The sequence below is a fragment of the Athene noctua genome, chromosome 10 (assembly GCF_965140245.1).
Source record: "Athene noctua chromosome 10, bAthNoc1.hap1.1, whole genome shotgun sequence".
Lineage (NCBI taxonomy): Eukaryota > Metazoa > Chordata > Aves > Strigiformes > Strigidae > Athene > Athene noctua.
The window spans coordinates 3,866,046-3,880,232 of record NC_134046.1 but is presented as its reverse complement, the minus strand read 5'-3'; the positions used below and the strand labels follow the sequence as shown (position 1 = coordinate 3,880,232).

General features: G+C 39.8%; 1 protein-coding gene across 19 annotated transcripts in view; it reads right to left on the bottom strand.

Annotated features, from left to right (window-relative positions):
- Positions 1-14,187, bottom strand: part of PXK (PX domain containing serine/threonine kinase like) — a 36,721-nt gene that overhangs the window by 1,597 nt on the left and 20,937 nt on the right. For 5 of the 19 annotated variants that reach the window (XM_074914229.1, XM_074914232.1, XM_074914233.1 and 2 more), the window contains 9 exons: positions 14,007-14,108; positions 13,202-13,363; positions 11,771-11,888; positions 11,250-11,328; positions 9,003-9,051; positions 8,158-8,235; positions 7,650-7,736; positions 6,965-7,034; positions 5,938-6,000 (listed from right to left, as the gene is read on the bottom strand). In XM_074914229.1, coding sequence (XP_074770330.1) covers positions 5,938-6,000; positions 6,965-7,034; positions 7,650-7,736; positions 8,158-8,235; positions 9,003-9,051; positions 11,250-11,328; positions 11,771-11,888; positions 13,202-13,363; positions 14,007-14,108 — 808 coding nt within the window. Of the gene's footprint in view, positions 1-672; positions 902-2,198; positions 2,282-2,553; positions 2,589-5,937; positions 6,001-6,175; positions 6,357-6,964; positions 7,035-7,649; positions 7,737-8,157; positions 8,236-9,002; positions 9,052-11,249; positions 11,329-11,770; positions 11,889-13,201; positions 13,364-14,006; positions 14,109-14,187 lie in introns of those variants that run through there. The other 14 variants (XM_074914231.1, XM_074914234.1, XM_074914235.1 and 11 more) reach the window with 9 other exon arrangements.

The window sequence follows — 14,187 nt, the reverse complement described above, 5'->3', positions numbered from 1 at the left end:
GCAGCATCATTTCTACACGAGTACAAGCAAAGATCCAGGCAAGAGTAAGAGTAAAGGGCTTCAGAGGTGACCATTTGCCCTTCCACAAGACATCCACGGGAAGGTGGCATTTGCAGCCCCTCACCGGCTATATGGTGAACGATGGGCCTCTCTTGTCTCACAGGTTCTGGAATAAGCAGGGGAATAGTAATAAATATCTTGGAACTATTCAACAGCGAATTTGAACTCCATCATCTAGATCATGAGTTATTCCGTAGTAAGACTAGAGAGACAAAGAGCACCTATAAAGACTTGCTTCCAGTAGCCTAACCTACTAAGGGGAACATAAGTGACAAGAACCGTGATACTAAAGGACAACAAAGCAAAACAACATGAGGCCAGCCAAGAAGAGACTGGTTACTGACATGGCACTGCTTGCTATGAAGTAAAGAAAATACCAAACAGGTGAAGGACATGATGCCACACAGACTCAAGAAGGATTCAATGAAGGATAAAGCTCAGCTACAGGGGGAAAAAAAAAAAATGCAGGCAAAGTTATCTATCTGTGCTCCGTTGCTCACTAACAGTTGCTCTCACACTAACAAGTAATAGTAAAAAACCTGCTCTAATTTAAAAAAGCAGTTATACTAGATGGGAGTTGTAACTCAAAGCTTCCTCGTTTTCTATTTGTACCAGTGTTTGAAGAGAGGCTTTTCCCACACGGGAGCAAGCTCAAAATGCCGAGTGTTCACACAAAGCCTCCGACCTTGCCAGTGTACGTTAATACGTGCTGCGAGTGTAGCACTTCCAAATCTTCAGGAGAAATTCTCACTGGCATGAAAACCTTCTGTGACAACAAAACATGGAAGTACATATTGGGCTCATCTTCACTTTCCTCCCTTCCAGAAGAAATACTCAAGTCCTAGAAGAAATATCGGAGATCAAATGCAGCAATTTAACATGCCTGTTGCATGTGGATCAACTGCTCTCTCAAGTAATCAAAACATTACACAGTGTTAGCACAAACTGAAATAAATTGCATATTGATGCCTTGGGGCCATCTAACTTATCCAAATTCTCTTTTACACTAGCCAAATATGGAAGCCAATTTATTATTAGAAAAAATGGAAAACCATCCCCCTAGGTTAGAGTCCTGTTTCTCATGTGTGTACAGACTGACAGCAAAGCAAAACTGGACACTTTGCCGAAGGAAGAACAAGACCAAGAACAGTTCAGGTAACAACTTTTGTGGTTAAAGCGGTCAGAGGAGAACACTGTAGGACTCATGTACCAACGCTATCACCAAACTGACTGGATGAACTACTGTGAGAGAGCCAAGATCAGCTAATTGTAAATGAAATGGCTTGAAAGAGGTGGAAGAATTGCAGAGAACAAAGACAAAAGTTTTTGGTTCAGAATTTTAAGGCGAGGTTGAAGAGGCTACGCAAATAGTTTTACAAAATGCAATAGGGAATGACCATGAAAACAGGGGCCAGAACTCTGTATGGCATGCAAATACAGTGGTAACATGTGCAGTGAGAGAGGGTACACATTTGTCAGAAACGGAACAAAAAAGCCACAAAATGCTTGGATCACTAAGTATTATTAGGCCAAGATTCCATGTGTAATCTTCAAATTTTGGCCTAGTTATTTTACAATGGGGGTACAAAAGACAGGGAAGTTAGGGGAGAGGCCACCTTCCTTCCTGTAAAATTGTTAAATTCCTCAGGACTCACTACTGAAATTGAGCTGCCAGCAACATATAGTTAAACTCTTGGGAGACTGATTACAGACAACGATACTCTTACACCTGAGCTCTGCCTTAAAATGTAAATACACACAAGGTTTAAAATGGTATCTGACTAGCTATGAGCAATATATATTGAACCTATTAATTAAGAGCATGATACCGAAAATCTTCAAATTTATTAATTTCAGTCAATCAAAACCAAGCTGTCCTTCCCTTCTTGACACGAGTGGTGCAAAGGAAATCTTAGCTCACGTTTGTGTACTCATATGCAGTTACATCTACAGATTAAGTGGTTCTGCCCAACAGTGAAGTATTTTTCTGTATTTACTAGAAAAAAACCCAACATTTGAGACAAGTGCTCAGTTACCATTTGACCTTTCCAATATATATGTTGGAAGAAGTTGCCTGAAAACACACATTTTACTCATTCATGCAGTTGTAAGAATAAAACACTCAAACAAGAACTTACCAAGGGTTTTTTACAGGGACAGTTTTGTTAAAAGAGTGTGTTAAAAGGAATAGGAAGTAAATCAGATGCTGTAAACTTGATGCCTGAATTGAAACAAAAACTTAATTATGAATTTAAAGTGACAGTAATTGTGCAAACAGCATTAAAAACTTGGCTGAGAATGGGATGCAAACAAAGAAAATCATTTTAGTGATAGAGGTTTTTAAAGATGCTGTATTTCATTAAAATAATCCATAGGAATGTTCAGATCTTTTTCTTCTATTCCCTCCCAATACTAAGCAAGTTCAAGATTTGCATTCAACTTTCCCATACAGAAACAGAGCATCTTTAAAGAGATAAATCAGCATTAGCTTACTTTTCCGAAAATTCACGTTCAAAATGATGCATGCTCTATTGAAGACAGCAGAGAAAGAGAGAGGACACAAGTTAATCATCTGGTTCTCGTGTCAAAGTAAGAAAAACAGATACTGTTAGCTGCGAAGTTAGTACAAAAAAATCAGTACATTCTTATTCACTGACAAGTACGAGGATAGCAGATTGACTATTTCATATTATATATACAATACTTTGATTCTGAAAAACGAACCACGATTTGGCATGCTATAAGCATTATTATACTCGATGAACAAATACAACACACATGCTTTCCGTTGCACGTGCCATAATTCAAGCTTTACAGGATTAAAGTGCATTTAACAAGAGCTTTAACAAGAAATCTGCAGAAGATTATCCATGGAAAACGAAATCCATTCCGTTCAAGGAACTCTTCCTGTCGTATTAACACCTGTATTTACACTTACGCTGCATGGGTCGGAGACACTCAAGAAAAGCACTTACTAAAGCATTCAAATTATCTTACAGAGAGGTGAAGGGCAGAAAAGATGCACCATATGGGTGTGTATGAAACATATGTTGTACTGAAGGATTCAGAACAAGCAGCACAGAAAAAGACAGCTAAAGCTAAGGACAACTCTCTCACTTTATTCCCACAGGGAAGCAAAAATGGGACCCTCCAAACTTTATTGTAAGAGAGCTCACTGGTATGTTATGGGTTTATTGGATTTGGAGAAGATGCAGTGAAGTTTTAAATAACCCATACCACAGTGTTCTGCATCCTTTCTGATCCTAGCCACAGCTTAGAGCCACAAAGAAAAAGAACAGATCTTCAAGGAAGTAAAGAATTGTGCAAGTGGAGAAAAAAAGGAAGAATGTCAGAAACACGGGAAGTTACACTGGAATCACTTGCCACAATCTAAACAATGCATTTCAAAGATGTTATTTAGCTGATTATCTGCAACAAAACCAGCCCAAAATATTTTAGTCAATGAGAAAATCCTGTGAGACCCTACATTTCTAGCAGACCCCTTTCCCCTCAAAGCAGGTCCTGCATTCAATCCTACAGCTGTCGTTATGAAGACAGCTGAAGCCAGCAATCATTTTATTTCTTAGTATGTTTTGCACTGACTATACCAAGCCCTCCGCTGCAAGCTAAGTCTCACAAGGCCTTTGTTCAGAGACAAGGCACCTCCCAACACGCGAGAAACCCCCTGAACAAGCTTCCTTCCCCAGGGCATGTCAGCCTGGAGCCCGTTCCCCCTCTGGTCAGTGCCTCTGGCTCTGCACATACCCACACACTGCATTGATTTGGCTGGTTACAGGCCAGGACAAGGGCGAGAGCTTCTCTTGGGGACACTTTTCCATGTCAGCCTTCGTTTTGCCATGGTGTCATATCAGCAAGAAGCTTTGAGATGCCATGATTCTAAAACAACCATGACCAAACCAGAAAAACAGACTGAAAGCCTCGTTCCCCTTTTGAGAGTTATCTCACCACACTGATACCCACAAGCTATTTTAGTTTAGAGGTAAACATCCTTAGTAAGTACAAGAAAACTGGAAGAGAGATATACAAGCTACACATGCATCACTTGTCACAAAGAAAGTCCTACCATGGGGCCAGTGAGTCCTTCACTGAGTCAGTAATAGCACACTTGCTTAGAATGCTAAAATTACAACAGTGCTGGTGAAAAAAAAAAAAAAAAGAGGCGTGCCAGCTTCCCCTTAGAACTCATATCTGAAGTTTCTTCTATGAATTCTACTCAGAAAAGCATTCCTGAAATGGTGACACTTGCCTTTAAACCTGATAAAAAGGATCAAAGCCATTGGCACTCCAAAGCACTTGCCAATCTGAAAGTGGGTACGGCCACGTGCACCAACCACGTCAAATGGGGCTGCTCACCACAAGTCACCATGAGCACACTGGCAGCAGGATGACCAACACACTGTGACAATGTGGTCTGAACAACAGAGATAAATTTTGAGCTCAAACTTCAGCCACTTTTAGCCATTTGAGCCATGTCTACACATAAACCTACACGACACGGCCAAAACTTTAAAAAGCTTTCAAATCAAGTTCCAACCAAGTTTCAAGTAAAAATGGAAGTAAAAGATAGTTTTATTGGAGAAAAATAAAGTTTTCTAAACATCTGTCCGTTTCGGAGGCATAAGGATTTCTTTTGCCTTTTCAGCTACTTCCTTATTAACACATCCAGAACTTGAAATAAACCCTCCAGCTTAGAGTCAGTACATCCAACAGTGTAACACGGTAACTGTAATTATCTTGTTTAGACTAACCGGTAGAAGTTAGTTCATAAAATATACACTTCAACATACCCTCAACTTGACAAGGAAATGACTAATTTGAATTTCAGCATGACTGATTTGAATTACATTACACAGACTGCAGTGTCCTTTGAAAGACCATCCACAGCAAACAGATTTGATCGCATCGCCTCAGTTAACGAGTTGTGCTGTGCAGAAAGTTCCTGGGACTAGAAATCATATGGCATGAGTCACCATAACAAACAGCAATGCTACGGACTGCTTCCCTTCTAGAAATGTATTCCATTAACACCTTTTGCTGTTAATGTTTGCCAGCACTCCTCTTCTAAGCCTTTCAGACTGAAGCACATCCACTATCACTCAATATTCAGGTTTGTAATCCTGTAAAAACTTTCACAACCATTTCTATTGCCCACTCAAGCAGATTCTTCACCACTTCCCACCACCTGGCCTAAACATTAGCAAAACTGTTTGCACAGCTACACAGCAAACTGGAAGACAGAACTAGGCAAAAATAATAAAGATATTATTTTTAACTCAATCTCTAACTTGTTTCCACCCGTTCTACTGGTGTTATCAATGGGCTGTAGCAGAACTGGGGAGGTTTATGCAGTGTAAGCCATCGAATTTCTCACACCCAAAGTTCCTGAAACTACATCACAGCAGTACAGGTGTAAAGAGACAATACACAGAAACAAGGGATCAACAGCCAGTATTTCAGAGTCAGCTGACCATTAACATCAGAACAAATGCATACTGCAACACGAGGCCCAGAAAGTGCCTGGGAAGTAGCAATGTTGGTAGGACTGGAGTAATAAGAGACTTTGAAGCAAGCACTTATACTCTATGGGTAAATCGTAGAATGTATATCTCAATAAAGGTTATTAAATGAAAAAGCACAGTATTAAAAAGTTCTCTATGGCCCTCAAAAGAGAGCATGTGCCCACATTCAGGCTGACACAAGATCACGTGTCTGTGTTCCATCCTTGAAAACCACCATCCCTTAACCATCCTTGGGAATAACACCCACAGTTGAGGGGCAGGGAGGGGGGAATAAAAAAAAAAAAAAAAAAAACACCACAAAGAAGATGACAAATACTGTAATGACTCTTGAACTTACCTGCTGTAGAGGGCGGAGTGGGGGATGATGGAGATGTTAATGGGGAACTCGCCCCAGAGCCTGCTAAATAAAACAACAGTCTAGTAACTAAAGCTGCGACATTAAAATTCAACACAGTCAGACAAGACAGATTGTTGGAAAGAGGTCAACTTTATTGACTGAAGATCCAATCCTGCTTCCACTGAAATCTTGGGAAAGATTCCCATTCATAGGAACAGTGGCACTCAGACCCGATCTGAACAGAGAGGCTTTACAGTACACAGTATCAGAGGAGGTCCAAACACATAAGAAGCTCACTCAACAGTATTCCTCAATGGGAAACCCTTCTTTTCTGTTGCTTAGGCTGCTGGATTTCAGCGTCCAAATTCTGTTCTCCTTAAGAGTTGTGCCACTGCATGGATGGCACCCCATTTCTCCTTCTAAGAGATGATTTTCAATCAGTTGCTGTACTCCACAAGTTACTCTGATAGCTGACTATTCCACAATAGGCTGCTTTTGGACACATTTTAGCCAAGCAAGTCAACTCTGTTAAATTATTTGGTAGTACCGACCATTCCTTCTAACTAAATAAAGACCTGTCAAAGGCTCTGCTGTTTTAGAATTCCGTACTGAAGCAGCAATTGAACAGATCATTTTCTCACTCATGTTAACACCTTACTATGGAATACAGATCACCACAGAGTTTCTCCCTAAAGGCTGCATTATTAAATGGCCCAAATAATGGATGTTGTTATTTTTCCACTCAAATACCAAACAGAACTAAGAGACTGATTTTTTTTGAGGAATGGGGCACAGGAGATAGGACACATTGCTTTACACTAGGCAGCTGAAAATCTACCACTGACAATATTTTTAAGCCCTTGATTTATCTGTTATTAAATACCCACAGCAGTGGTACTAGGCTTTGGTAGTCCAGTATTAATGTGTAAATTGATGGTGACCCTGCATCTTTTAAGCCAGAAAATGACAACAACTACAAAAACATTGACATAGCTGTGTAGAAGCAAGCTCTTCTCACTGTAGTTACCTGAGTTATTTGAGTTGCTGTATTTTGCTGAGTGTTCTTCCCCACTTTCATAGGCAGAGCGCTTTGACTTCTTTAAAATGGAACAAAAGAAACAGAAAGATGGGAATGAATAATCGCTTTCCATGATAAGGATTGAACTGACACACAGATTTGTAACAGCCATCCACTGTATCACACAAGGTTTATCAAGGCCCAACATCCATCTCCCCACACCCAACACATGCTTGCTGTGATGACAACAGCAGCAAGGCTGTTCTATGCTCAGGTATCTCCAGGCAAGCAACCAGAGCAACTCCAGCGCCCTCTGACCACAAGGGAAAGGCAGAAAACTGACCCACCAAAAAGGCAGAGAAATGCAGCAGTGCGCTGCAAGAGCAGACTAAAAAAAGCTCTAATCCTCTCACTGGGCAGCAGGAAGCAGCACAGGTTGTCGTCTGTGTGTGAGGTGTTAACTAGGACTGTTTTCATACAGCAGCCTCAAACGGGTTAAACCATACACAAGTCAGTTACCATTGTAACTTAAACTTCTCAAAATATGTATTGCTTAGCTACAGAAGTGAAAACAGTCAGGAAATAGTACAGAAAAACACAGAATAGAGCGGTGTACCTGAGCTTGTGCATGCTAAACATTCAAAAAAGATACAGGTCTTTTTCTGTGTTAGAAACCTATTTAAAGATTGCTTACTTTTCGTGCTAAGATCTTCCTTTTCTTTTTTTCTTCTTCAGAGCCATGATGAGATTGAGCTCTTGTCAGCCTTCTGTGCTGGTGAATCTTCAAAATTAAGCGAAAAGCAGAAAAAAACCACATTAAGATCTTAAATGTTCTCAAACAAGGCATATGTTTCAGGTACAAGAAAACACCCTGTAGTCACTTTGCATATTTAGTTTTCTTTTTTCATTTTTAGTTTTTATCTTTCCTGTTGCTGGTAGAGGATGAAGCCTCATGCTGCAGTTAAAATGATCCTTTCACTCAGGAGCCACTGCCTATGAAGCTGCATCACTTATAACAGTGAAATACCATACAACAGCTGCTCTGCAACTCCTCACACTGCATTTTTTGGGAAAGTAGTCTGTTAACGAAAGCCTTTATTACTCAAAATCTCTTTTGAGTAAAAACTCACTTTCCCCATGTGAAAGTGAAATGATGAAATGGAACGTCTGTAGGAAATACAGTAAAGAAACGCAGACATTACCGATTTCTGTTCTTCGGTTAATCGCTTTTCCGTGCATTCCTTGGAGGTTTTCAATGCTTCTTTTAGCTTTGTAGGAATCTAACATGGAATGGGGGGGGGGGGGGGAAATCATAGCACAAAATGTGATAAAGGAAAACACAACTTCACCACTCAAAACACACTGTTCATCTGATCATGTTGCTCACCTAAAGCCCCAAGTTCTGACACTATTCTCTTAGCAAAGGAGAAAAGAAGACCCCAAATGCATGTTTTCCACTCCAAACCTAGCTACAGATCTAACACCAGGGACAAAGAAACACTGAATAATGGCAGGGATACCCTAATGGCAGGGCCAGCTAACTATTTTGATACTCCAGTCACACCCCCAAATTGCCCTGTGTCTTGTGACAACACAAGACACACAGCACATGCCCTCCAGAAGGGTCTGGGGAGTTCCCCAACGGGAGCAGATGTAGCTCCCCAGAAATCCCAGCACTGCAGCTGGCAACAACGCGTTGATGGTCTCACCCAGCAAAATGACTTTGCACAGGTCTTAACAACTCATTTGTTTTCACTGCAAGGGACTCACATTGCTTAGCAGCCTCTTCTCAGCTAAAGCACCATCATTAGTCACACAAATGAAGTCCAGGACAGGAACTGCACTTGAACACTCATGGGTCACGCCGTGCCCCCCCTTCTAAGGGGTGATATGTGGTTCTTGGGTACAGTTCAGCAAAGGAATTCAAATACTGATGACAATCACCATAAAGCCAAATAAAGCCAGGTTTTCTCTATCTGTCAATTACGTGTAGCTACCCACAGCCTGGCACTTCCACAAACATCAGCAAATCGATGTTCAACTCTACCTTAAACTGTGGTTTCTCGGAGTTTGTTAGCAGGACGTCACTGAATAATCTGTGAGTAGAGGAAACAAAACAAAACAAAACAAGAATATTATTCCCAAGAGATAGAACCACAGTGAGAATACTACTGGTGCTGTTCGTTTAACTCCCTCTTTCTACGTTTCCTTCTCTGTTCTCCTCCCTCAGCCACTGTTTGGGTTTTTTCCACAGGTTTTTAGATCCTGCTTTTTATTTTCCAGGCACTGCTGTAAAACGAGCAGCACCCAACCCTCAGAATGTAGCCACTACTGATGGCAGAGTAAGCAAGACTGTGTGAAGTATTCTGAAAGCTGACAGACCAGGTACAATTATCAAAGGCATTGAAGGTTCCCCCAAAACAGAATGCCTTTTCCTTAAAAGTATATGGATTCTTTAATGACAAAAGATTACCAGGGACTCTATTTTAAATTTCACCTAAACAAAATCATTGCTCTTTTTAAGAAAACTCTCTTATCACGAGTATTGTTTCAGCATTAACAAGAACTGTGTAAAAGATCAATGAGTGAACTTAACATTTGAAAATATCTGCATTCTTGTCTGTACTCTGGCAAAGGCAACTAAAGAAAGTATTCTAATATTTTTCCTCTCCCCTCTATGGTATCAGCAGCAACAGCATAAATGATTAATCCTTTTCCATCCAAAGCAAAGACACTAGAGGGCAATGGTAGTCTGAAAATAAACTGGTTAGTCCATTTCAAGATACTTTGTTCTGGAGAACATACTAGAAAACTGTCCCAAAAGAGATCTCAAGCCTGGCTCTGAGATAACTATTTCAGAAATCTTTTGTTGCTATTCACTACAGAAAATTATCACAGACCTGTACTAGAGAAAACAAATTCACATCTAGAATCAAGTCTATAAGAATAGCATTCCATGAAAAAAAAAATCAGAAATAAAGCAAATTTTAAAAGACTTTTTTAAAAAACCCATGAAAGTTCACCCTTGTTTACAGGGATTTTTTCTGAACCTTTCTGATTACATGCCCTTGCAAAATTAAACAAGTTGATATGGTTATAATAAATTTTTAAAGTTAATATTTAAATTATATTAATTGCTTTAAATTAATTACATTGCACATCTACATAGAACACTTTCGTGAAGAGTATTGGTATGAAGGGAATGTCGTGTAACATCCTACACATCAGATAGAGTTGGCCATGGATTGCTCAACATGTTTTAAGACCAGTATATTCCGGTATTCACAGAGTTTTATAGTATTTCTTCTCTGCTTACATTCTTCTCTCTACCTCCCACCTCCTTTAAGAGCAGAGGAAAGGAGGAGTAGAAGGAATTGAAGGCAGACACATGCCTGCAGTGACTCTTCCAAACCAGGAAACACAAATCTTGGAGCGTGCTCTAAGTGTACAGCAATCTGTCTACTGTGAGATCAGACCCAGATTTAGGTATGGGTAATCTGTCATTTATAAGGCTGTGAATCTGGTGCCTTGTATGAAGAAAAAAATAAAAAAAAAAAACACCAGGAGCTGTGGTTCTACACTCAGCATGCTGGTGACATGTCACAGCAGTGGCAGCAGACTAACGGCAGGCAGGATGGCACTGCAGGCAGGTGTGATCTCCAGCTCAGTCCTGCACTGACACTGCTCCCTTTCTGCATCCTAGTCTTGCCCCACACCCGCCCTTACCACTTCACTTCATCACTGGGAGGACAGCCTGTAAGAAAATCCATTCTGTCTATGCTTCAGAGAATCCCTAAGCCAGTCCTGCAAGAAACGAGCCAGAGCTTCTACACAACGTTTCATACCCAGACTCAGTCTGTCACTGCTGAGCACGGCAAGAGATCTACTATGCTAGTCATAAGCAAACTTATAGCAAAATCTACTGAAGTAAGTCTAAAGGAGACATGCAAAAAAGACTCCTTATTCTAAATGCTTTAAAACAATCTGCATACTGCCTTAACCATGCTTGCACTACTTTAATAGCTGGATCAATTTAAACCATAGCACCATGCTAAATAAAATGCATCCAACAGCAGCTTCAACACACCATGAGACAAAGAAATGTTAAACAAGCATCTATCATATTTACTAAGGATAGGTTCTGTAAAGCCTATCAATTTTAAAGCTTCATGTAGGATACGCTATACATCCCTTAGAATAAGAAGCAAATCTTTCCAAAAAAGAACCAAGAGCAAAAAGCTTCTTCCTCCTAATACAATTAAAAACATCACTGTGAATATAAAACAAGACTTACGGCATCTGTAAGAGCCGTGAAACAGTTGGCATGCCATTCTTCATAGCTTCACAGGTCAGAATGGATTCCAACACAGACACTACCAAAGAAAGAATAAGAATGAACACATTTTTGCACGGCGGGATAGCAAATGATTTAGAATGAACGTCTGGCACTGCTGTGTGATGTTCCCCTAAGTACTGCATCAACTAAGCAGTCATGAAGCTCCGTGGCATGTGGTTTTTATTATAATGTTATATTACACATACAAACTTTTCAAGAATGTTAGACATGAGGCGAGGGAATCCAGGCATCTCATTACTTACTACACACTGCTTTATCACTCAGTTAATAATGAAAACAAAAGTTTTATTTATATGCTACATATATTTCAGGAAGAGCACATTTTCTATTTTTACAAATTACTAATTCTTTCCAGTCACAGGCTGCAAGGATCTTAGGCTGCTATTTCACAGCAGTTTAGGTAAAATGTAAGAGCACCCAGGAAGCTGAGACTGATACTTTTTCATTTGTATACTAACCAACAAACACTGATGGTGCAGGAGGGAAACTGTCTACTGGAATCGTATCTGGGGGTCTTCCATATGTCATTTCATACAGTAAGTGTCCAAAGCAATGTACATCAACACCTTCTAAAGTCTGTGGAGGAACAACAAAATAAAAACACAGCTTGCTAGAACTAAGCACTTTTTCACAACTGGTTTGAAAACACAATAACCCATTAAAAATGGACTTGCATTTGAAGATAGAAAAGAAAAAACATAAGGACAGTTCCTAACCACAATCATAACTTTAGCCTAAATGAAACCTTCACGCCTCAAGCTAAAGAAGCTCCTGCTGTGTTTCTGTATGTGTTGATACAAATGGGATAGCAGTATAGTCAGAAAACCATGTAAAGTAGTAAACTTTTCCCATACAGAGTTCAGAGGGCCATACAGTGATACAAATCACAACCAAGCACATTTTCCTAGCTAAGTCAAACAGCAAAGAATGAGATTCATAATATGCCCAACTGTCACTTTACAGGGAGGTAGATTAAAAAGCAAAAATGCATACCAAAAACCTGAGGACTTTCACTCCTCCTTATGTTTGTACAAGCTTGTACATACATGCTAAGCTCCCAGACAGCATATTTACAAGATTTTTGAATCATATTTAAACAGAAATGGCTCCTCATATTGGAAGAGGCTTAGAGCTTTGATGGCACTAACAGAGCTGGACTAACCATGAACTTCGGAGTTTCTTTGACAACACAGTAGAACTCGTTTAGCAAGGTTGGCAAGCAGCTGTCTCGTGATGCTGTACGGAATTTATTACAATGAGTAACTTAAAGGCATGACAAGATGCTGGCTAGAAGACTCTATTGCTGCAACAGGGCAAGTTTGTTTTCATATTTTTGTAGGAAGATAATATTTTGCTTTGCAAGCCTTCTGTTAAGAGACACCCTTCAAACAAATAAAAACCAGCTTTTAATAGCTAGACATCTGCAAGCATCTAACCAATTTTCACACTGTCCTCCAAAGACAAGGCTAATTACTAGTCCCACCTAAGGCCAGGTAATAAGCTGTGCTCATTGTACAGACATACAAGTGAAAAACTGTGGTAGACAATATGCACGTTCCTATGAAATACAAGACCAGGGTGGAAGAAGATCTTAAAACCAACTGCAGTTTACCTCTATTTGTGCCAGCACTGCTGTCACAAAAATACTCACCTGCAGTCTCCTTCTACCTGCTTACCTTTGGCCTCAGCCTCACTCCAGTGTGCTGCAACAAAACTTCTTTGCAGCCAGACAGTGATTTGGAGGAAGCAGAAAAGGGATTGGATGGAGAAAAGTATTAAAGAAAAGGGGTTGAGAGAGGTTTTTTTTCATTCTAGTCAGTCCTCCACAAACAGAAGTTGAGGATAAAGGAATGCATAAGAGTCAGCTGAATTAATTGTCTGAGTCTTACATTAATTTTCCGAAACTGTGAAAAGTATGATCGATAAAATGATGGAAGTCCCAACAAGGAATTTTCTAGATCCAGTAACTTGCAGGTGTCCCCATCCAACATCACATTGGCAGAGTGAAGATGGCCGTAAGGAAATCCTTTCTCATGCAAGAATTTTAATACCTGAAAATAATCCAATACAGAAGCACTGTCACAAGATGCTCTGATGATCTCAAGATCTTAAATGCTCCAATACCAAAGCAGATACATCATGAGGCCCCTATTTGGAATGCTTGCCCAACTTGATCTTCTATCTACATCATCTTTGGCTGACTACTCATTTCCATTTCATGGGTAACATTCTCACAAAACAAACATTTGACGCTGATCCTCAAAGCAGGCTTACAGACACCTCCCAAAGAGATCTGGAAACTAAAATTCAAAATTCTACTCAATTATTATAGTTTGAATAAAATTTTTTTTTAAATTCCACATTAATGACAATGAATTTATGGCACATGTTCTGCAGGCTATGAATTACTTCTTTCCCTTTTTCCATGGGGAAAAAACTCTATTATTGCCTCTCTCCCACTTAAGCTCCACATGTACCAACTGCCTTTTTTTTTTTGTTTTGTCAGAAATGGACTTACACATACATATCTACATTCAGCTCCCAGCAGCTAATCTCAATTTACATTTAGCTTTGAAGTCTGCTGTTGAAATAAAGCTTGTATGCTCCAAAGTTTGTCTACTCTTTCTAGTTAAACCAGTTGGCAACCAAAAAAGAGGCTGGTAAACGAAGCAAAAAAAAAACCCCAAAACCTACCTCTAATATTTGTCTTCCATATGTTTTTATTTGCTGAAGTTCAAGACCTTGAATTTTTTTAGGATTGCAATACTTCTTCAGGAATGGATCTTTTGGCTTTGCCTTTAAAAGAAACATGCATATCAAGTATCATGCCCCGAAAAGCAAGTAATTGTCCTAGTTTGCTTAGCAATAGATGGTA